The sequence below is a fragment of the Heptranchias perlo genome, chromosome 5 (assembly GCF_035084215.1).
Source record: "Heptranchias perlo isolate sHepPer1 chromosome 5, sHepPer1.hap1, whole genome shotgun sequence".
Taxonomy (NCBI): domain Eukaryota; kingdom Metazoa; phylum Chordata; class Chondrichthyes; order Hexanchiformes; family Hexanchidae; genus Heptranchias; species Heptranchias perlo.
Window position 1 is genome coordinate 104,235,810 of NC_090329.1, and position 25,088 is coordinate 104,260,897.

Genomic DNA, 25,088 nt, shown 5'->3' on the forward strand with positions numbered 1-25,088 from the left:
TGAGAGAAAAGAGAGAGAAAAAAGAGAGAGAAAAGAGAGAAAAGAGAGAGAGAGAGAGGAAAAGAGAGAGAGAGAGAGGAAAGAGAGAGAGAGAGGAAAAGAGAGAGAGAGGAAAAGAGAGAGAGAGGAAAAGAGAGAGAGAGAGAGGAAAAGAGAGAGAGAGAGAGGAAAAGAGAGAGAGAGAGGAAGAAAGAGAGAGGGAGAGAGAGAGAGGAAAAGAGAGAGAGAGAGGAAGAAAGAGAGAGGGAGAGGAAGAAAGAGAGAGGAAAAGAGAGAGAGAGAGGAAGAAAGAGAGAGAGAGAGAGAGAGAGGAAAAGAGAGAGAGAGAGAGGAAAAGAGAGAGAAAGAGAGAGGAAAAGAGAGAGGAAAAGAGAGAGAGAAAAGAGAGAGAGAAAAGAGAGAGGAAGAGAGAGAGAGAGAGAAAGAGAGAGAAAAAAGAGAGAGAGAGAGAGAGAGAGAAAGAAATAGAGGGAGAGAAAGAAGAGAGAAAAAGAGAGAGGAAAAGAGAGGGAGAAAGAAAAAGAGAGAGAGAAAGGAAAAGAGAGAGAGAGAGAGAGGAAAAGAGAGAGAGAGAGAGAGGAAGAGAGAGAGAGAGAGAGAGAGAGAGAGAGAGAGAGAGAGAGAGAGAAAAGAGAGAGAGAAAAGGAGAGAAAAGAGAGAGAGAGGGAGAAGAGAGAGAAAAGAGAGAGAGGAAAAGAGAGAGAGAGAGGAAAAGAGAGAGAGAGAGGAAAAGAGAGAGAGAGAGAGAGAGAGAGAGGAAAAGAGAGAGAGAGAGAGAGGAAAAGAGAGAGAGAGAGGAAAAGAGAGAGAGAGAGGAAGAGAGAGGGAGAGAGAGAGAGAAAAGAGAGAGAGAGGAAGAAAGAGAGAGGGAGAGAGAGAGAGGAAAAGAGAGAGAGAGAGGAAGAAAGAGAGAGAGAGAGAGAGAGAGGAAAAGAGAGAGAGAGAGAGGAAAAGAGAGAGAGAGGAGAGGAAAAGAGAGAGAGAGGGAGAGAAAAGAGAGAGAGAGGGAGAGGAAAAGAGAGAGAGAGGGAGAGGAAAAGAGAGAGAGAGAGGAAAAGAGAGAGAGAGAGAGGAAAAGAGAGAGAGAGAGAGAGGAAAGAGAGAGAGAGAGGAAAGAGAGAGAGAGAGGAAAAGAGAGAGAGGAAAAGAGAGAGAGGAAAAGAGAGAGAGGAAAAGAGAGAGAAGAGGAGAAAAGAGAGAGAGAGAAAAGAGAAAAAAGAGGAAAAGAGAGAGGAAGAGAGAAGAGAGGAAGAGAGAAAAGAAAGAGAGAGATAAAAAAGGGGAAAAAAAGAGGAAAAGAGAGAGAGAGAGAGAGAGAGGAGAAAAGAAAAGAGAGAGAGAGAGAGAGAGAGGAGAAAGAAAGAGAGAGAGAAGAAAGAAAGAGAGAGAGAAGAAAAAAGAAAAAGAAAGAGAGAGAAAAGAAAGAAACAGGGGGAGAGAGACTCTAATTCTTAATCATGATACATCGAGGGCATCCTGAAACCCATCGTACAGGGAACCCCCAGCTTCTGTCGCGACACTACAGACTTCCTACAAAAACTCAGTACCCACGGACCAGTTGAACCAGGAACACTTCTCACCACGATGGACGTCTCGGCACTCTACACCAGTATCCCCCACGATGACGGCATCGCTGCGACAGCATCAATACTCAACACCAACAACAGCCAATCTCCGGACGCCATCCTACAACTCATCCGCTTCATCCTGGATCACAATGTCTTCACCTTCGATAACCAGTTCTTTACCCAAACACACGGAACAGCCATGGGGACCAAATTCGCACCCCAATACGCCAACATTTTCATGCACAAGTTCGAGCAGGACTTCTTCACTGCACAAGACCTCCAACCAACACTATACACCAGATACATCGACGACATTTTCTTCCTATGGACCCACGGCAAGGAATCACTAAAGAGACTACACGATAACATCAACAAGTTCCATCCCACTATCAAGCTCACCATGGACTACTCCTCAGAATCAGTTTCTTTCTTGGACACACGAATCGCCATCAAAGACGGGCACCTCAGCACCTCACTCTACCGCAAGCCCACAGACAACCTCACGATGCTCCACTTTTCCAGCTTCCACCCTAACCACGTCAAAGAGGCCATCCCCTATGGACAGGCCCTGCGAATACACAGGGTCTGCTCAGACGAGGAGGAACGCGATGGACACCTACAGACGCTGAAAGACGCCCTCGTAAGAACGGGATATGACGCTCGATTCATCGATCGACAGTTCCGACGGGCCACAGCAAAAAATCGCATAGACCTCCTCAGGAGACAAACACGGGACGCAACCAACAGAGTACCCTTTGTCGTCCAGTACTTCCCCGGAGCGGAGAAACTACGCCATGTTCTCCGCAGCCTTCAACATGTCATCAATGACGACGAACACCTCGCTATGGCCATCCCCACACCTCCACTACTCGCCTTTAAACAGCCACCGAACCTCAAACAGACCATCGTTCGCAGCAAGTTATCCAGTTTTCAGGAGAACAGCGTCCACGACACCACACAACCCTGCCACGGTAACCTCTGCAAGACATGCCAGATCATCGACACAGATACCACCATCACACGAGAGGACACCACCCACCAGGTGCATGGTTCATACTGCTGTGACTCGGCCAACGTTGTCTACCTCATACGTTGCAGGAAAGGATGCCCCAGAGCATGGTACATTGGCGAGACCATGCAGACGCTGCGACAACGGATGAACGGACACCGTGCAACAATCGCCAGACAGGAGGGTTCCCTCCCAGTCGGGGAACACTTCAGCAGTCATGGACATTCATCCACCGACCTTCGGGTAAGCGTACTCCAAGGCGGCCTTCGAGACACACGACAACGCAAAATCGTCGAGCAGAAATTGATAGCCAAGTTCCGCACCCATGAGGACGGCCTCAACCGGGATCTTGGGTTCATGTCACGCTACACGTTACCCCACCAGCGAACAAATGTTATCTGTTTTTAATATAACGGGTCAGTTGCTGTCTTTTCTATGTTTCTACCTCTCTATCTCTTTTTTTTTGTTTGTTGTTTTTTTTTGGTGATTTGTATATTCTGAGACCTTGCAGGTAACACCTGTCTGTCTGCACACTGATTGCCTTGGCAACGGGCAGTTGAAAAAACTGTCTGTAATCACCAAGCATTGTTCTGTGAATTATAAATGCGATTTCATTTCGAGGATTTCATTTCGTTCACCTGAGGAAGGAGGAAGCCTCCAAAAGCTTGTGAATTTAAAATAAAATTGCTGGACTATAACTTGGTGTTGTAAAATTGTTTACAAATGGCACTTAAAGGGGAGGAAAAAAAACAGCTAAACAGCTTTTCTCTAGCAATCGTCATGCTGACTTACCTCATTTTGAAGTTCATCATCACTTTTAGTAGATGCCAGCATCTCAAACAATGTTCCACACAAGTCATCTGTCGTTGGTCTATCTGGTGACTCTTGTAAAGTTCCAATAATATAGCAATCAACTTCTTGCCTTAAAAATGAACCATCCACTTCATTTGAAGATTTTAGATCTGGACTGTCAACTGATCCATTTTTTAAATCTCCCTGATGATTGTTTAAATACTTATTGTAATCTAGACTGAAATCTTTTTGGTTGTTTGACTTGCAATTCAAGGACAATTCTTCTGAATGTTCCAAAGCAAATGAATCAAATGAGAAATTAATATTTTTACCAAAGTGTACTTGAGAATTTTGGCTTGCAGACTCATTTGCACAAATTAGTGTTTGTAGTTCTTCTTCACTAAAATGCGAGGCAATTCTATACACTGCATTACAGGCAGTAGTGGCAGCTGAAGAAGGGAATGGCCCAAACATTTGCTTAACAGCTTTTGTTTCTTCATGTCCAACATGGTCCTTGTCATGAAAAGTTTTGAAGAGAAAAACAGCAGCACTTTCAACAGTCTCCTGTTCATGTTCAATACCAACTGTGGAGAAAATTGAAGAAGTTTTTATTTAAACCACTGAAATTTCAGCTGCTATACTGACATGTAGGCAATAGCATGCAACGTACGACAAGTCAATTAAAAATGTTACAGCAACGTCAGAAAATTTCTCTTAAATGCAACACCAAGGTTCAAAATGTTCTGTTGCCTATTAGCTCAAGATCTGATTACAAAAATATCTATCTAACAATACATGATTTTAGTCACTGATTGGTACTAACCTATTGTAAATCCCTAAATAGAGTGAAATGGGGGAAAAAATGCCATTGTAAAATGACGAGATACAGTATAGAACAGGTTTTTCATAGATGCCTGTACAAGCAAAAGATCCAAGATTTGACAACTGGATTTTCAGCTCCTTGAAAACGCACATCCGTTGAGAAAAAATGCAACCTTGATCAAATATCTAGCTATATCACTGCAATATGAATTTTTTTTTTTAAATATTGAAACCTACATAAAAAGGCCTTTCAGGGTGAAAGGATCTGCACAAGAAAACAAGGCAATATTAAAAGTACCTAACTTTTATCATCAAGTATAAAATTTCTCATGCCGATTTGGTCAACAGCACAATTTAAGGTAAGCTTCTTCATTATGATTTCTCAGTCAAATCAAAGAACCAGATCTACAATGTAGACAGCAAGCCATCTCCAATCTGGAATGTACAGTTCCAAGGTTTTCAATGCAAGCACTTGAATAAAGTATTCAGTGGCACATTTCTAATCCAGAGAAAAAAAATTCAAATAAAAATTTACAAAGGATCAAGACTACTTGTGGCCAAAGTCCAACTGAGTAATTTTACAGGTAAGACTGATTCTATGAAAAAGAAAGTCCAGGTCATTGTAGAATTTATTTTTGAAATCAGCTTTTTTTTTTGCAGGGCAACTAACCTTCACATTTATAAAGCATTTATTTATAAATCTGAATGGAAAATTCACCCAGAATGGAGTGAAAATGACTAGGCATTTTATTGAGCAAATTATGAGCATTAAAATGTAATTTCTTTTGCACATACTCTACACCAGGTTAAATGCATTTTAATTCTCTCTCTAGAATTTAACACGCACTGGCTTTAATGCTGACTTATATTAGTAAGCGCGGCCAAAAACCTAAAACAGAACACATTACAAGCAAAAAAAATTACAGTAACCACAATACAGTGACCCTTCCAAAGCCGCGGGCAGTACTTCAGTCAACTTCAAAATTATTATAACAAGGTGGGGTAACCAATGTAATGAAAAACAAACTTAATTTTCGAGGATGAAGAGCCTTAGGATACATGAAAGATCTGAGAATTATTTTATGATCAAAGAAATGCAAAAAGACAAAAAAAAGACAATCTTTGGTAGCAGGCTGTACTGTTTAAAAGGGATCCCTTCATCCTGCAGGAGCTGAAGATTCTATTACTCATTTCTAAAAACATCACAAACAAAAGAAATTACAATACATTATATTTTACATTAAATGAATTATCTACAAATTTGATGGTACACCAAGTTTTCACAAAAGAATGTTGTATTCCTGAAATAGAAAGATAAAATAATGCACAGCAGGTTAGTTAACACCTGACTGAGAAAAATAGGTTAGCAATTTGGATATAATCGCAAATCAGAGATAAGTGGTACTTAATCCTCTTTGTAATACCTAAAATTCCAATTGCTTTTGTAGTACAACTAGTTTACATTATAAAATAGCTGCAGCAAGCTATAACATAAAAGCTCCCAAAATTGTTAATGACCCAAAATGTGTGGTAACCCAGTTTGCAATGTCTGCGTAATGAATATTTAGTCTCAGTTTTGCATAGAGAGCAGAATGAATACACTTTCTACACCAAATCAATTTTCATAAACTCTGTTCCAGAAAAGCACAAATCATGTTTTCTTTTTTGATAAAATCTACTCTAGTTCTACATTTTATGTTGGTAGTACACTTCCATTTCAAACATAATAACCACTTTAAAAATTATAACCTGACCTTAACAGCCTCAAAATGAAAGTTTTTTTCCAGTCATTTAATGAAGGTTGATATTAAAAGCAACACAATATCACTTTACCTGTTCAAACCTGTAGTATTTAATTGTTTAAGTCAGTAAATCTTCCCTCAAGGTACTGCCTCATTAGCAAAGATAATGAATAAGGGCACAAAAGTACCAATTAGCCACAAGAAGGATGCTACACAAAATTAGAACTACATTTACAGTACTAAATCAAAACTAATATTACAGCATCATGCTAACATATTAAAATTGACCCAAAAGAATGTTGAAAATTACAAATGAATGTAGACAGTGCTACAGTCCATCGTTACTAAATGGCAGCTGGTCAGATTCACTGTCAATGACAAAACAAAGAAAGTTTATGTTTAAAGGTGTGCCAATCCTAGACTAAATAATTCATAAAGATATGCAAAAATGATGTAATTTTTTTCCTATCACATTCCATGACAATGCTCCTTGAGAGAGGCAAAAAAATTGTTTCTTTGCAAATCCAATGTCATTTGTGAACCCAACATTAAAATTAGGATATCGAGCTTAAGAGTTATTGTTATTCAAATAGTGGACAAACCACTGAAAGTGTGTCCATGGTAGCCAGGACTTGCTTCTGAAGTTGTGTGGAGGATGTTCACATGAATAATGCCCACTATCTATTACTGCCAACTTAGTCATATAATTACTGAATTTTTATTTAAGTCTCCAAAACATAAAAGCAGATCTCAACAAATTCATGAACCATTTATCTAACATATTAGTGCACATTTTCCAATATTTACTTTAAATAGGAGACAAGTTACAAATGTCATTTACCAGCATTAACTTTATTGCATTAATCATCTGCTGTTGAAAAGGAAAAAAAGCCACTCCAGTTTGCTCAGTAGCTAAATCTTGTTTCAAAACTCAAAAAAAGACTTTTTTTTCCCACTGCCCCAAGCCTGTCCTCTACTCTCTGCTCAGTCAGGAACTTAATTATATTTTGAACAGTACCACTGACTAAGTATCAAAGCGTCAGACTTGGCTCAGTGATAGCACTCTCGCCGCTGAGTCAGAAGGTCATGAGTTCAAGTCCCACTCCAGAGATTTAAGCACATAATCTAGGCTGACACTTCAGTGCAGTACGGAGCGAGTGTTGCACTTTGGATGAAACATTAAACAGAGGTCCTGTGTGCTTTCTCAGGTGAACGTGAAAGGTCCCGCAGTACTATTTGAAGAGCAGATAGTTCGCCCAGTGTCTGGCCAATATTTATCCCTCAATCAACATCACTAAAACAGATAATCTGGTGATTTCTCATGATTAAGCATAAAGCTATTCATCAAGTTAAATCCTGTACATGGCCTTTTTAGCTTGCACCCTGTTTCACCTATACTAGTTTGCACATCTAATCAATTTTCTTTATATACAAAAGAATCCCATGATCTTCAGCCTCTCTTCTGTGATCTAATATCTGGAATCAACTTTGTTGCTCTTCGCTAAATTCGTTCCAGTATTTCTAACATTTTGCAGGTACAATGAATTCAGCTGATACAAAATTTCACATATGGTGTCAATGATGCTTCAGAGTGCATCACATCACTGAACTAATTTTGCATGGATCTACTTCCACACCCATTTAATTTGCACTGCTGTTCTACAATGCAAAACTTTCAATGTGCAATCAACTATTATATCAACATCTTTTTCCTGACATCCTAACAATGTACTCTTTAAAATCATATTTGCTATTTTTAGTATAATAATGCACTACCCTACACTTTGCAATATTGAATGCCTGAATCTCTGTAGATTACCACAAAACAAATATAGCAGGGAGGCAACTACAAATTATAGAGTCATAGAGTTATACGGCACGGATAGAGGCCCTTCGGCCCATCGTGTCCGCGCCGGCCATCAAGCCCTGTCTACTCTAATCCCATATTCCAGCATTTGGTCCGTAGCCTTGTATGCTATGGCATTTCAAGTGCTCATCCAAATGCTTCTTGAATGTTGTGAGGGTTCCTGCCTCCACAACCCTTTCAGGCAGTGAGTTCTAGACTCCAACCACCCTCTGGGTGAAAAAGTTCTTTCTCAAATCCCCTCTAAACCTCCCGCCTTTTACCTTGAATCTATGTCCCCTTGTTATAGAACCCTCAACGAAGGGAAAAAGCTCCTTAGTATCCATATGAAGAGGAGTAAACTGGCAGTAAGTTTTGTGTGTGAAGGTTGAACTTGAGTTATTTATCACATTTGTAGATTCATGTGAGATATGGTCTTAGTCCATCATTTATTCAACCATCATTTCAATAGTATATCAAAGTCATACAAGGATTGGAGGTGAGATTTATGATGACTTGTATATTTTGACCAGCTTGGAGCACCAAGATACTGAAACACATACTCTGCCCTCTTTCCTGATCCAGGTAGAGCAATGAGGAAGGAACATGCAGAGACCACTGTGCAAGAAGTGCTGGATATGCTACATGAACAGTTTTGCATCCAGCAACATGAAGCAGCCACCTGGGGTGTTATGCCTGTACCTCACGTGTGCCTGGACAGCATATCGTCCATTTTGTATGGTGCTGAACTTGTCTTACAGGAGGAAAATCATTCCTTTGATTGTCTGAAACCAGGGACTTAAGAATGGCAGGTAGAAGCTAGCTTTGACTTTCCTTGGCTGATTGCATTTCAGATACTTTAGAGCAGCACCTAGCTCTGCTAGAATGTCTGTTGTGCTGACACTGCCAAGTTCACACTGATCAGTCAGTCATGCAGGTCAAAGTAAAGGTAACACCACTGGCAATCAATAGTAAATATACAGTGGCCTAATATCCAGCTGCTTCAGTTCTTTTTTCAGGAAGAATCGGAGTCTTACCATACTTCATCTAGGCTACCAGAGAGTCAGCAACCCTTTCAATCTCTGGAGCACAAGGTGCAGCCTGTCTGGTGCGGAGGGAAAGGGTAGATGCACAGTAAACCACAGTCAGGGACTGAAGTAGAGTGGATCAGAGCCATGGAGGGATTCAAAGATGAGATTTTAAAGTCCATGTGCTGGAGGTCGGAGAGGACAGATCTGACTCAAGCACAGGATTTTATGCAGGCTAGGACGTGGAATGTCGAGTTCGGAATGAATTTGTATAGGGGAGGCCAGCAAGAAGGGTTGAAAAAAAATCATGTGACTGGAGGTTTTCAACAGCGAAACAGATGAGGCAGGGGCATACGTAGATGATGTAAATGAGGTAGAAGTAACTGACAATGGACCAGATGTAGGCTGTGGCGCTCAGTTTTGCAGTTTGGGGCATAAAAATGTGGTGCAATTTATGCAACTGCAGATTCAACAGTTAATCTCTCGGACTATTTTGTTTAGCTATCACCAAATAAAGGCATTAATCAAGTCAGGAGACAGGTGTGAACACAAATCTGAGCAGTGACATTAATTATAGCCACTCTTTGAAGAGGAATGATATGATAATTGGCTTTTATTCAAAAGCCTGGCAAGATCCTGATCTTTCAGGATGTCAAATCTTAGCTGCTCAAACTGCATCACTGCACTGCATGAGCCACTTAAGAAATTTTGATCAATTTTTCCTTTCATACACCCAATTAAATTCAGCACAATCTTTCAGGACCTTAATTTAATGCGGAATAGCACATTACTGGTGAACCTTCAGTTTCGCTAATCCAGATTACAACTACCAACAAAATGTTCCCATCTGGATTTTTACCTCATGTTCCCTCTAATCAATCTCCATTTTGTTAATTTAAGGGATTAAATTGGGACGTGTAGCACCTGCTTTTTTGCTCTATGCGGAAACCTAAGTCTCAAAAATGGGGTCTGAGATGCACGCACGCACTTCAACGGCATCTTGGTAAAGGCGTTTGCGCGCCCGCCGGCAACATGCAGAGTGGGAAGATTATGACATGAATCAATGCACAATGCTGATTTGAAGCCACCGCTGCCAATTTGCAACTCCACACTCCAGCCAACACCATCTTAACCTCACACAGCTGAACACAACGTTAAACGGATTGAAGGACCGCCACACCAGTGCTATTTAAAAAGGGATCATAAAGTACTTACAGGTTAGTTGCTGGTTTTTTTCTTCTGGCTGCTAGTGCAATTGTACGCGTTTTTGGAGGTTTCCTATACGTGACTAAAGTTAAGTGAGTAGTCTGGCTGATCTTGCAATACGTTTTGTGCCATTTGAAATAATGTGCTGAAAAAAGTCGCTTCCAGACATGGGTAGCCTGGTAGAACTTCCTCTGGGAATTGAACATGACTGGGAGTATGAGCAGTGGCCACGAAGAGCAGGACAAACTGCTAGAAGAGGAGGTAGGAGGAGCAGGAGCAGAGCACTCAGCAGGAGGCCATATCGGCGGCGGGTGTTCAGAGAGCAATTCTCCTACCTCAAACTTCAGCGACGACCAGTGCATCAGACGTCTTCGGTTCACAAAGGAGATAGTGACTGAAATTTTTCAACTGCTGCAGCCACAACTGCAGCCTCAAAACAGGGCGAGGACAGCATTGCCTGTGGCTATCAAGGTGACCGTGGCTCCTTTCAGGCTGCTGCTGGAGATATAAGCACCATCTTGCTGTTTGCATTGCACTGCAGTATAAGGGAGGTCACTGAGGCTATCTATACAATGAGAAGCACATTCATCTCATTCCTTCTCACCAGAGGCAAGCAGGAGGAGTGAGCACAAGGTTTTGCAGATTGCAGGCTTCCCCATGGTGCAGGGTGCCGTTGACTGCACACACATTGCCTTGCGTGCTCATCTGCACTCGGACATATTCATCAACAGAAAGGGATTCCACTCCCTCAATGTGCAGCTGATGTGCGACTACAGGCAGTGCATCATGCAGGTGAATGCCCGCTATCCTGGCAGCAGTCATGATTTGTTCATTCTGCAGTCCTCTGTTTAACCTGTATTTGAACTAGCACGGCAAGTCCAAGGCTGGCTACTGGGCGAAAAGGGTTATCCCCTCATGACGTGGCTGCGGTAAGGACCCAGTGCACACGTGCACAGCAGGCCTACAATGCTACCACAATGAACATCAGAGCACACCATCGGCGTCCAAGCAACCATTCCGCTGCCTGGACTGCTCTGGAGGAGCCCTGCAGTACTCAGCTCAACGGTTATCGAGATTTGTGGTAGAATGCCGTAAGCTGCACAACCTGGCTATTATGAGGGAACAGCCCTTGCCAGCACCTATCAGGCAAGAAGCTGAGAAACATTTGCAAGAGGAGGAGGAAGTGGAGGAAGAGAGGCTACAACATAGAGAGGCCCTTTCTGCCAGAGCTCTACATGATCAGATTATTAACAAGCAATACCAGTAACCTCAAATACTCCTCCCCACTCACCAACAGTCCCACACTCCTTACGTGTCCTCTCACTGACCATCACATTGTCCTCTTTATGATTACACATATTTCTTCCTCAGCTCACCACAGAAATAAAAACCACCACCAAATGCAAATTAAAATCCTCATTTAGAAATTCACTCATTAAATAATGCAGACAAAAATGAAACTATTCACCCTTGTGCATTCCCTTAGTGCCTATATAGAGTGTGCCTTTACCTTTCCTAGTGCTCCTACAAGGTGCTTCCCCAGTGGCTGCAGCACAGGAGGTGGAAAGCTGCTGACCTTAATTGAGGTGACTGCAGATGGCCTTGGAGAACAACCTCGAGCAGCTCTGGGCCTAGAGGGCCCGGCTTCAGACTACACTATCTCGGCCTGGACTGCAGCAGTCTGGGCTGGCTGGCTGACAGGCAACAGCATGGGCACTAGCGAAGTGGCAGGGGTGGGAGCAGGAAGGCTGTCATCCTCTCAGGATGATAGCAGGAATGTCTTCCATGGAGCCACTGCCACTCTTCCGGGGCAGAGCCTCAGCAATTCTGATGATCTGTTGGAGAATGGATTGCTGGAGTGCTGTGACACCTTGAAAGCCCCTTTCAACAGTGGTATCCAGAGCCACAATGGCAGCAATCTGAGCTTCCAAGGCAGCAGCCAGACCTTTGATGGAAGCTGTGATATTGGTCACCAAAGGCTGCATCAGGGTGGATTCCACAGGAGTGCTGATGGAGGTGACCACCCATTACATGTTGGAAAGGATGGGCTCCAAGCTCTGTGTATAACCCTGTGCCAAGTTGGAGCTGGACTTATCCATGTTCCTTGACATGGTGCACTGGAAAGCCTGCGCACAAAGCATTTGGTTGTGTACACCCATCAGCCTTCATCAATAGCCTGGGTCATCGATGTCCTTATCTCAATCTTCTGCAGCAGAACTCATATGCGACCTCGCCCTGCGGCAAGCTGGCACCTGCAGTATCCTTTCCCCCCGTCCTGGCTCCTGTGGACACATGCCCGGTATCTCACCACGTGCAGATCCCTCCTCTATCCTAACCTCTAAAGTACGTGCAGTATCAGACTCTGAGCTGGTGGGTGCGAGTGCAAGATCAAATGACGGTGTCTCTTAATCATCACTACCTTCTTCCTCCTCCTCCTCAGACAGGATTTCAGTTCTTGAGTATCTGAATGTAAAAGGGACAAGGGCTGGGTTGTGATGAGGGGAGAGAGTAAGTAGTGCATGCTTACACCATCTGCAGCTTGTGGGGTGAGGGAGAAGTGGGAAGAGAGGAGAATTAGATACGCAGAGACCTTCATCAATCGATCCCTCCGCCACCGCCAATGGCCATGGCCTCAGCAATGGCCCTTCCCATGATGGCCTGCACTGTCTCCTCCATGGGGGTTAAAACGTGTGGGCACGCTTGTCCTTCTCCAGTTGCTCATTGCTGCCTCCTGTTATGTGCCACCTTCTCCTGCAAGGAAGAGGGAAGTGTGTCAGTGAGTGTCCTGCAAAAAGTTTGGGTGATGTGGCTGTCATGGTTGAATAGCTGCCAATTATGTGTGTGTCAGCTGTGAGTTGTGGGTGTGAGGCTTACAACAATGCTAAGTGTGTGAGGGTGAAATAAAGCCTGTGATTTGAACGATTGAGTACTGATTGAAAGAGATTGTTGGTAGGTCGCTGATTGGGTGGGGGGGGGGGGGGAGGGGGGGTGTAGTGAATTGAGCAGTGGATGAGGCTAGTGATGCAGTTGGTAGGATATGCCACTTGAAGATTGAACCTACTCACCTAAACAACTCATGTTAAATCATTGAACATCTTCCTGCACTTCACCCATTTTCTGGGAGCTATGCTCCTGGCATTGACCTCCTCCGCTACTTCCTCCCACTGCCTCCTGAGCATACGTCTGGAGGGCCTCCTGCCCCTCTGCGGATACAGGATGTACCTCTTTCCCTCCATCTCTTGCATAAGGCCTCCAGTGCATGGTCAGTGAACCTTGGTGCACACTGTCTCACGGGTTGAGCCAACTTCATAAAACAATCCACTTCTGGTCACCAATTCCATCAGCCACAGTGCACCTCCCCTTTAAGAGGTGCAGGCTTCCTTTAAATAGCGTTAGCCACTCGCGGTATCGGGCCCCCTGCTGAGGCACGCAGCCAATGAATGGCGCAGGTAGCGTTGGCTGCACGTAGCAATCATTTAAAACAGCAGGGAGCATGAATGAACGGGCACGAGTTAATCGGGTACCGCGATCCCCACATCCATTTGCGGGGGTTATCCAATTTAACCCCCTTAGTCTTCAACCCTCACACTGGAGTTATAATCCGGGCTCATTAATGAACTGATTGGAGCCGAGTCATTTCAAGTCAGCCATCTCTAGCTGTGTTTACTTTTAAAAAAAACATAGGTTGTGTGTGCATGCAGCATGCTAATGTTTTCTGACTCGTTTGGCTGGAGAAGTCAAGGTGGCAAAATTAAACAGGACAACTCAGCCACTTATCGGAAGGCACATTTATACCGATAGGTATCTACGTCAGTACCACTGCAATCCATCTCCAAAGTGCATCCGGGTTAGTCCAACCCTGTTGTCAAGGAAAAATACAAGTATTTAAATACAACTCTGTCTAGTTTTGATTTTCTTTTGTTAAGTGCACGCATGTCCTGCTAATACTTCCATGAAGCGCATCTTTTCTAATTGTGTAAAAACCATGAACATTGACCAAAAAAATGTGAGAAAGCATACAGCACTACACAGGTAGACAAAGCTGGTAAGGAATGGATTTCTGAACATAGTAAGTTACTCTTCAGTCTGCATATTTGTGAGCCCATCACAGAATTATTGTTTCAATGAAGTACTCTAGTCATTGCTGAATGACGCAGAGACCTTAAGACAACACTCACCAGGCATCACTCAGAAGCACAGGCTAAACAAAGTCCAACATACCAATAATCAGAAATAGACTACATCACAGACAACCAGATATCAAACCGTAAACATCTGAAGGTAAAGGAAAATCTCAAATTTCAAATACAGAAACTAATATCTAATTACAGGGTGGTGCAACTAATATACAACACTTGAACAAGCAGATTCACCAAAGAGAAAGCAGCTAATACCATTCAAATGCATAACCCAGTCAATCTAGAAATTCACATTTAGACAGCACCTACCCTTCCATGTCCAATATACCAACAAAAAACTCAAAGTTAGTCTGTGGAATTTGCTGCCCCAGGAAGCTGCGGAAGCTACATCATTAAATAAATTTAAAACAGAAATAGACAGTTTCCTAGAAGTAAAGGGAATTAGGGGTTACGGGGAGCGGGCAGGAAATTGGACATGAATTTAGATTTGAGGTTAGGATCAGATCAGCCATGATCTTATTGAATGGCGGAGCAGGCTCGAGGGGCCGATTGGCCTAATCCTGCTCCTAATTCTTATGTTCTTATGTAAAAACAACAATCTTAAATTTAAGTTCTTTCTGTGACCTATAATCTTGATTTTGCAGACTTGCTAACTTTAAGCTTTAGACCACCAGCAGATTCAAGGAAACTGTTCTTCCTGAGCCAAGTGGTTCATTTTTGTTCATTTTCACTTCACACATTATAAAACAGAACTAAATATTGCTGCAGCAATAAAGTTACCCAAAACATCAAAATGGCTTTAATACTGTAATTTTTCCATTTCTTTTCTTTTCTGCAGGTGCAGAGTCTTAATGATATGCCATTCTGCAAATACCAGCGTCCCTCTAGTAGAGTACTCAGTAGCCATGTGCAAGTCGCAGTTGACCAAGGTACAGAGATTAATCTGTCGCAGATGCATTCTGTCATGTATTGGTAGGAGTGACCACCGCACAGTCCTGGTGGAGATGAAGTCCCATCTTCACACTAACGACACCATCCAACTTGTTGTGTGGCACTACCACCGCGCTAAATGGGATAGATTCAGAACAGATCTAGCAGCTCAAAACTGGGCATCCATGAGGCGCTGTGGACCATCAGCAGAATTGCATTCCAGCACAATCTGTAACCTCATGGCCCGGCATATTCCTCACTCTACCATTACCAACAAGCCAGGGGATCAATCCTGGTTCAATGAGGAATGTAGAAGAGCATGCCAGGAGCAGCACCAAGTGTACCAAAAAATGAGGTGCCAACCTGGTGAAGCTACAACACAGGATTACTTGCATGCTAAACAGCAGAAGAAACATGCTATAGCCAGAGCTAAGTAATTCTACAACCAACGGATCAGATCAAAGCTTTACAGTCCTGCTACATCCAGTAGTGAATGGTGGTGGACAATTAAACAACTAACGGGAGGAGGAAGCTCTGCGAACATCCCCATCCTCAATGATGGCAGAGCCCAGCATGTGAGTGCAAAAGACAAGGCCGAAGCATTTGCAACCATCTTCAGCCAGAAGTGCCGAGAGGTTGATCCATCTCGGCTTCCTCCTGATATCCCCAACATCACAGAAGCCAGTCTTCAGCCAATTCGATTCACTCCATGTGATATCAAGAAACGGCTGAGTGCACAGGATACAGCAAAGGCTATGGGCCCCAACAACATCCTGGCTGTAGTGCTGAAGACTTGTGCTCCAGAACTAGCCGCGCCTCTAGCCAAGCTGTTCCTGTACAGCTACAACACTGGCATCTACCCGACAATGTGGAAAATTGCCCAGCTATGTCCTGTCCACAAAAAGCAGGACAAATCCAATCTGGCCAATTACCGCCCCATCAGTCTACTCTCAATCAGCAAAGTGATGGAAGGTGTCGTCGACAGTGCTATCAAGCGGCACTTACTCACCAATAACCTGCTCACCGATGCTCAGTTTGGGTTCCGCCAGGACCACTCGGCTCCAGACCTCATTACAGCCTTGGTCCAAACATGGACAAAAGAGCTGAATTCCAGAGGTGAGGTGAGAGTGACTGCCCTTGACATCAAGGCAGCATTTGACCGAGTGTGGCACCAAGGAGCCCTAATAAAATTGAAGTCAATGGGAATCAGGGGGAAAACTCTCCAGTGGCTGGAGTCATACCTCGCACAAAGGAAGATGGTAGCGGTTGTTGGAGGCCAATCATCTCAGCCCCAGGACATTGCTGCAGGAGTTCCTTGGAGCAGTGTCCTTGGCCCAACCATCCTCAGCTGCTTCATCAGTGACCTTCCCTCCATCATAAGGTCAGAAGTGGGGACGTGCACTGATGATAGCAGTGTTCAGTTCCATTCACAACCCCGCAGGTAATGAAGCAGTCCGTGCCCGCATGCAACAAGACATCACATCATATGACTCCAAGAACATCAAATAATTTTCCTATTTCATTTTTACGTGCAGTGTGGATAACTATCTTAGTATAGGTTACAGAGGTTTAGTGTCAAGTCAACCGAAGACTACTTTGTGGCTGGGCAATTGAGACAGGTAACTAAAATAAGTCGCAAGAGTTACAAATAAATCAAAGAAACTAAAATGTTCTAATACAATTTAAATGCAGCTGCCAAAAGTTTCCTGAAAAGTAAATTGAAAACATATGTAATGAAAAGACAGCAGACAGTATCATATATCCTCATTGCGCTTTTTTTTTTACAAAGCCAACTCTGCAAGGTACAGCAAATGTAATGTGACAGATTAACAATTTTCAGTGTTGTCCTATAGCTCATCAGCTATAGCTCCTCATATATTGTCATATAGCTCCTCAGGGCAATGTCCTAGGCCCAACCATCTTCAGCTGCTTCATCAATGGCCTTCTCTCCATCATAACGTCAGAAATGGGGATGTTTGCTGATGATTGCAGTGTTCAGTTCCATTCCCAACCCCTCAGATAATGAAGCAGTCCGTGCCCACATGCAGCAAGACCTGGACAACATCCAGGCTTGGGCTCATAAGTGGCAAGTAACATTCGCGCCAGACAAGTGCCAGGCAATGACCATCTCCAACAAGAGAGAGTCTAACCACCTCCCCTTGACATTCAATGGCATTACCATCGCCGAATCCCCCACTATCAATGTCCTGGGGGTCACCATTGACCAGAAACATAAATACTGTGGCTACAAGAGCAGGTCAGAGGCTGAGTATTCTGCGGCGAGTGACTCACCTCCTGACTCCACAAAGCCTTTCCACCATATACAAAGGCACAAGTCAGGAGTGTGATGGAATACTCTCCACTTGCCTGGATGAATGCAGCTCCAACAACACTCAAGAAACTTGACACCATCCAGGACAAAGCAGCCCGCTGGATTAAGACCCCATCCACCACCAGAAACGTGCACTCCCTTCACCATCGGTGCACCGGGGCTGCAATGTGTACCATCTACAGAATGCACTGCAGCAACTCGCCAAGGCTTCTTTGACAGCACCAGCCAAACCCGCAACCTCTACCACCAAGAAGGACAAGGGCAGCAGGCGCATGAGAACACCACCACCTGCACGTTCCCCTCCAAGTCACACACCATCCTGATTTGGAAATATATCGCCGTTCCTTCATCGTCGCTGGGTCAAAATCCTGGAACCCCCTACTTAACAGCACTGTGGGAGAACCTTCACCACACGGATTGCAGCGCTTCAAGGCGGCAGCTCACTACCACCTTCTCAAGTGCAATTTGGGATAGGCAATAAATGCTGGCCTTGCCAGCGATGTCCACATCCCATGAACAAATAAAAAACAAAAAAAATTATACAATCCTCAAAACATTACATTATCCATATTATTATTAAACGCAGCCACACAGTTGTCTGTACGGTGTTCTAAATTTATTTCCAGAGGCTTAACTGTGTCTGGACTCCAGAGGTTCAATTTTTCATCTGGGCTTTGTTACTCACTTTTGTTTATGTTACTGCTCATGAATGAACCACAGCCCAATTTTCTGTATGCACACAACCTTTTACACTTCCTTACTTTTTTTTTGTAATTGTCCTCTCATATTTTGCTGTGTTGCTATTGATCTCCTTTGATTTAACTTTTTAAATGTTTATTTTTTAAAAATTTTCTTCCCCCATTCGAAATCATATCCACAGTGTGCTGAATCTTGCACTTTCAGACATGTGCAATTCCATTTATTTCTTAAAAAACACCCCTTTCATATTCATAATCACATTCTTTATTGCCATGTTTTCTTTCTGTATGTAAATCTTTTATTTCTTAATACTATGTTTTAAATTGTGTATTTTATGTACATACACGTTCCCATCTTTTATAAAGAAAAAATACCCCATCGCCACTCATTAAAGGGTGTTATATACATTAAATGCAACTTGTTAGGGGAAAAGAACTTCAGTTTGCTGCTGAATTCTAAGTTCTTTAGCTTAATTCTAGATTTTGGATTATATAATAATTTATTTCGAATGTTTGTGCGCTGGGTATTTTCTGTCACAGGTATCTTTTATGTTGCAAGAAATAATGATCCAATCATTAGGAAGAAAAGCACATCCTCCAACTCACGAGTAATGCCACTGGAAAATTAGCTGGAACTGAGGAAAATGTTTTAAAGAATTATTCAGGTCACTCAGCATGTCAGTTAAAAAGTAAAATACCCCATCCTACAGTTTAAAAGATCAGCTTTTACATCAAAGCAAATTACCGTCAGCATGTGGATTGACAATTCTATAATTTCGATGGCACATACTATGTAAAATCTCTCGGTATAATCAGAGATATTTTAGACTCAGTACTTTAAGCTCCATATGAATGGAGAGGTACAAGATAGAGGCAAGTACACAGACTGGCAGAAAGAAACTTTTTGAAACAGGAAGTCTGCAAGAAGAGTCAGGCTTTTAAAGAGAAAGCTTTGAGGGCTTTTATCAAGATCTGGAATAATTAGAAGTTATTTACTTAAATCAAGAAGATAGTCGACTGATGTGAGGAAGCTTGACATGTTCTTTATTTAGTATCATTGCACAAAGATAAATTGTACTGTTTGAATTAAGTGAGTTCAATCATAACTGCCATTCTATGTGTTCACCTAACTGAAATAAATGTAAGGAATCTTACAACACCAGGTTATAGTCCAACAAATTTATTTTAAAATCACAAGCTTTCGGAGATTATCTCCTTCGTCAGATGAATGAATGAAAAGGTTCTCAAATCGCATATCTTATACTATGTTGGGACAGCATCACACCAATCAAAAGGTGTCGTTGTTATTCAAACAGGCCAGTCACGGAGAACAGCACATCCCAGTACACTAGATATACATTGTGTCTATTACACAGGCAGGCAGAAAGAAACTCAAAATGGCAGAGAGACAGAGAGAGAGAGAATTTTTAAAAACATATAATTTTTTCCCCCCCTTTTTGCTGGTGGGGTTACGTGTAGCGTGACATGAACCCAAGATCCCGGTTGAGGCCGTCCTCATGGGTGCGGAACTTGGCTATCAACTTCTGCTCGACGATTTTGCGTTGTCGTGTGTCTCGAAGGCCGCCTTGGAGAACGCTTACCCGAAGATCGGTGGCTGAATGTCCTTGACTGCTAAAGTGTTCCCCGACTGGGAGGGAACCCTCCTGTTTGGCGATTGTTGCGCGGTGTCCGTTCATCCGTTGTAGCAGCATCTGCATGGTCTCGCCAATGTACCATGCTCCGGGGCATCCTTTCCTGCAACGTATGAGGTAAACAACGTTGGCCGAGTCACAGGAGTATGAACCATGCACCTGGTGGGTGGTGTCCTCTAGTGTGATGGTGGTATCCGTGTCGATGATCTGGCATGTCTTGCAGAGGTTGCCGTGGCAGGGTTGTGTGGTGTCGTGGACGCTGTTCTCCTGAAAACTGGGTAACTTGCTGCGAACGATGGTCTGTTTGAGGTTGGGTGGCTGTTTAAAGGCGAGCAGTGGAGGCGTGGGGATGGCCTTAGCGAGGTGTTCGTCGTCATCGATGACATGTTGAAGGCTGCGGAGAACATGGTGTAGTTTCTCCGCTCCAGGGAAGTACTGGACGACGAAGGGTACTCTGTTGGTTGCGTCCCGTGTTTGTCTTCTGAGGAGGTCTATGCGATTCTTCGCTGTGGCCCGTCGGAACTGTCGATCGACAAGTCGAGCGTCATATCCCGTTCTTACGAGGGCGTCTTTCAGCGTCTGTAGGTGTCCATCGCGTTCCTCCTCGTCTGAGCAGATCCTGTGTATTCGTAGGGCCTGTCCATAGGGGATGGCCTCTTTGACGTGGTTGGGGTGGAAGCTGGAAATGGGGAGCATCGTGAGGTTGTCCGTGGGCTTGCGGTAGAGTGAGGTGCTGGGGTGCCCGTCTTTGATGGAGATTTGTGTGTCCAAGAAAGAAACCGATTCTGAGGAGTAGTCCATGGTGAGTTTGATGGTGGGATGGAACTTGTTGATGTTATCGTGTAGTCTCTTCAGTGATTCTTCGCCGTGGGTCCATAGGAAGAAAATGTCGTCGATGTATCTGGTGTATAGCGTTGGTTGGAGGTCCTGTGCAGTGAAGAAGTCGTGCTCGAACTTGTGCATGAAAATGGTGGCGTATTGGGGTGCGAATTTGGGGGGGAAAAATTATATGTTTTTTTAAATTCTCTCTCTCTCTCTCTCTCTCTCTCTGCCATTTTGAGTTTCTTTCTGCCTGCCTGTATAATAGACACAATGTATATCTAGTGTACTGGGACGTGCTGTTCTCCGTGACTGGCCTGTTTGAATAACAACGACACCTTTTGATTGGTGTGATGCTGTCCCAACATAGTATAAGATATGCGATTTGAGAACCTTTTCATTCATTCATCTGACGAAGGAGATAATCTCCGAAAGCTTGTGATTTTAAAATAAATTTGTTGGACTATAACCTGGTGTTGTAAGATTCCTTACATTTGTCCACCCCAGTCCATCACCGGCATCTCCATATCATAACTGAAATAAAGCAGTTTATTGATTCATATCAGGCTCGTCTAGCCAAATGTTTGTTTGGTCCACCTTTGGAGAGATTGATGCAGTGTATGTGCGAAATATATGCATATCTGATTCAGATCGCAAGGGGATACTATCGTTTCTATATTACAATTAAATATAGGGCAGTGTGAATCAACTCCCACAAAGATGCTCAGGAGCAACTGATGCCACCGAAGAAGGTATCTTCAGCAGGTTCGAATTTGTAATAGTCTGGTATCATCCAGTGGTCAGTTGCAAATACTTGTCTATTATTCCCTCCTTACTTATCAGTGGATTTGTGGCTTTTGCTGAAATGTCACTGTGTATCACTGCCGAGGAAAGTTTTTCCCACTTATAGGGGGCTATTTAGTATACAGTACAATAGACTGAAATAAAGTATAAGCAGAAATAAGTTGTTTTGGAGAGAAAATAACATTTACTTGCATTTGTAACAAGTTTTGTAAAGTAAGTAACATTCCAAATATGGCTGGGGGGCTGTATTTTTCTGTACATGTAATATTTTTACCTCATTAATTTGGTGTATTACACTGATGATTGAACCATTGTCATGCTTAAGCTGCAGCAGGGCTGTGATAATTCAATATCTCACCCCAGGTCCCAGACTATTCATGAACAATGCCACAGAAGATCTAGTCGTACAAATGATAAAAAGCTTTGTTTAGCCGTACATGAAGTGTTGTATCAGGTCTGATCTCTCAAAGTTAAAATATGAACTAATGAAGAGCATGTGTCTGTTTGAGAGGCTGGGTATTGAGCCAGAGACCTCCTTGCTTTATATGACACAACTATACACTGTAGAAACTTGTTGAGCCAGAAATGGAGCTGTGGTTTGATGCCTTTTAAAAAAAAAACAAAAAGCTTTACCTGCTAGAAAGCACTCAAGGTCAAGTCACTCGACACACTTGTTCATTCTATGACATCACCAATGGGTATGTTCCCATGCACCCTGGAGTGGCTCCAGCCCAAGAGCTGATCCAAAGCCATGGGGCCCTGAAACCCCATACTATTGCCCAGAGATTCAGAGCAACACTTTTTTTTAAAACCAAAAAGTCAAAACAGATTTTCATAAGTCTATCTTTTTCCAATATAAAAAGTGAGGGGGATATTTTATAATGAAATGAATCATACCCTTTAAGGTGATATGAATGTAACTTCCCCTTTTATGCAGGATGGGATAGACGGGACTCAGACCGTTACTACTTTAGGAAAACAGAGGTGTTTTGTTTCAAGTTTTAATATACCAGAGACTTATCTTTCTGAATGTGTGATAAAGAGGAACTTGTGTTTATATAGCGCCTTTCATGTGTTCAGGACATCCCAAACCCTTCACCACCAATTAAGTATTTTTGAAGTAGTCACTGTTATAATGTAGCCAGCTTGCACTACTCCACCCAGAAGTCCATTCTAGGCACATATGAGACTGTGTGAAGAGCTTCCTGACATCAGTCCTAAATTTGCCTTTTACTGGTTTGAACCTACGTCCCATTCAACTACTCTCAATTTAGTTTGAAGCAATTTTTCAGATTTATCTTTTCCATACTATTTGCTATCTAAAGTCATCTCTAATTAACTTTGAAAGAAACTAAAGAGCCAAATTTTTATCCAGTCTTCCCACATAAGGCCGATTCCTAACACTAGGGATCATTCTGGAGACCAGAAGTGGACACAGTCAAGCTTTGGTCTGACTAGAACACTATATTGTTTGTAGGTATAATAAACTTTTCTTCCCCCCTCAAACTTGTAACAAATGTTAAGTATTTACTAAAAAAAAGTCACTTCACAAAAGATTAGATCCAGGTATTTTAAGGAATACCAAAATAATTCTGGATACTCCACTGCTGATAATTGTTTAGGAACTTTAAAAACTTTAGGGAAGATTTGCATTGTTCACCATTTTACAATTAAATCAAATGCATTCTTTAATTCACATGTTTCTGACTTTGCTGTTAATAATAAACAGCTGAAATCTTTCCTTTGCATAGTGCCTACTTTTTTTTTTATTCGTTCACAGGATGTGGGCGTCGCTGGCGAGGCCAGCATTTTATTGCCCATCCCGAATTGCCCTTGAGAAGGTGGTGGTGGTACTAATAATATACATTTTTTTTTAAAAGCCTAGTTTCTGTTGAAACACTGATCCGTCATCACAAAAGAGAGGGACGATGCAGACAATGTAATTAAGGAGGAGGAGTGTAAAATATTGGATGGGATAAACTTAGTGAAAGAGGAAGTATTGAGGGGAATAGCATCTTTCAAAGTAGATAAATCACCAAGGCCTGGATGAAATGTATCCCAGGCTGTTAAAAGAAGCAAGGGAGGAAATAGCAGAGGTGTAACCATCATTTTCCAGTCCTCACTGGATACAGGCGGGGTGCCAGAGGATTGGAGGACTGCTAACATTGTACCACTGTTTGAAAAGGATGCAAGGGATAGACCAAGTAATTACAGGCCAGTCAGTCTAACCTCAGTGATGGGCAAATTATTGGAATCAATTCTGAGGGACAGGATAAACCGTCACTTAGAAAGGCACGGAGTAATCAAGGACAGTCAGCATGGATTTGCTAAGGGTAGGTCATGTCTGACTAACTTGATTGAATTTTTTTTTAAAAGGAGGTAACAAAGATGAGGGTAGTGCATTTGATGTAGTCTACATGGATTTTAGTAAGGCTTTTGACAAGGTCCCACATGGCAGGCTGATCAAAAATGTACAAGCCCATGGGATCCAAGGGAGAGTGGCAAGTTGGATCCAAAATTGGCTCAGTGGCAGGAAGCAAAGGGTAATGGTCGAGGGTGTTTTTGTGACTGGAAGGCTGTTTCCAGTGGGGTTCCGCAAGGTTCAGTAATAGGCCCCTTGCTTTTTGTGATATATATTAACGATTTGGACTTAAATGTAAGGGGCAAGATTAAGAAGTTTGCAGATAATACAAATATTGGCTGTGTGGTTGATAGTGAGGCGGAAAGCTGTAGACTGCAGGAAAATATCAATGGACTGGTCAGCTGGGCAAAAAAATGGCAAATGGAATTCAATCAGAAGTAGTGTGATAATGCATTTTTGGGGGGTGGGGGGGGGTGCAAACAAGGCAAGAGAGTACATAATAAATGGGAGGATACTGAAAGGTGTAGAGGAAGTGAGGGTCCTTGAAGTGCATGTCCACAGATCCCTGAAGGTAGCTGGACAGGTAGATAAGGTGGTTAAGAAGGCATATGGAATACTTTCCTTCATTAGCTGAGGCATAGAATATAAGAGCAGGGAGGTTACGCAGGAACTGTATAAAACACTGGTTAAGCCACAGCTTGAGCACTGTGTACAGATCTGGTCACCACATTGCAGGAAGGATGTAATTGCACTAGAGAGGGTACAGAGGAGATTTATAAGGATCTTGCCAGGACTGGAGAATTTTAACTATGGAGGAAAGATTGGATAGGCTGAGGTTGTTCTCTTTGAAACAGAGGAGGCTGAGGGGTGATTTACTTGAGCTGTACAAAATTACGAGGGGCCTAAATAGAGTGAATAGGAAGGACCTACTTCCCTTCGAGAGGTCAATAACCAGGGGGCATAGATTTAAAGTGACTGGTAGAAGGGTTAGAGGGGAGCTGAGGAAAAAATTTTTTCACCCAGAGGGAGGTGGGGGTCTCAAACTTACTGCCTGAAAGGGTGGTAGAGGCAGAAATCCAGGTACTTTTTAAATGAGTTGAGGTTTTGCATCTGAAGTGCCACGACCTACAAGGCTACGAACCGAGTGCTGGAAAGTGGGATTAGACTGGGTGGCTCATTTTCAGCCGGCGCGGACACGTGGGCCAAATGGCCTTCTTCTGTGCTGTAAATTTTCTATGATTCTATGTAGTAAGTTAACTGATCACAATCAGGGCAGTGGTGGGAGAGTTACAATTGGCCTCAGCACCCAGGGTTAAAGAGAAAAATCAGGTATGGTTACCAT

General features: G+C 42.9%; 1 protein-coding gene across 2 annotated transcripts in view; it reads right to left on the reverse strand.

Annotated features, from left to right (window-relative positions):
- Positions 1-25,088, reverse strand: part of ascc3 (activating signal cointegrator 1 complex subunit 3) — a 599,461-nt gene that overhangs the window by 538,470 nt on the left and 35,903 nt on the right. For both annotated transcript variants that reach the window (XM_067984949.1, XM_067984950.1), the window contains exon 4: positions 3,370-3,953. In XM_067984949.1, coding sequence (XP_067841050.1) covers positions 3,370-3,953 — 584 coding nt within the window. The remainder of the gene's footprint in view (positions 1-3,369; positions 3,954-25,088) is intronic.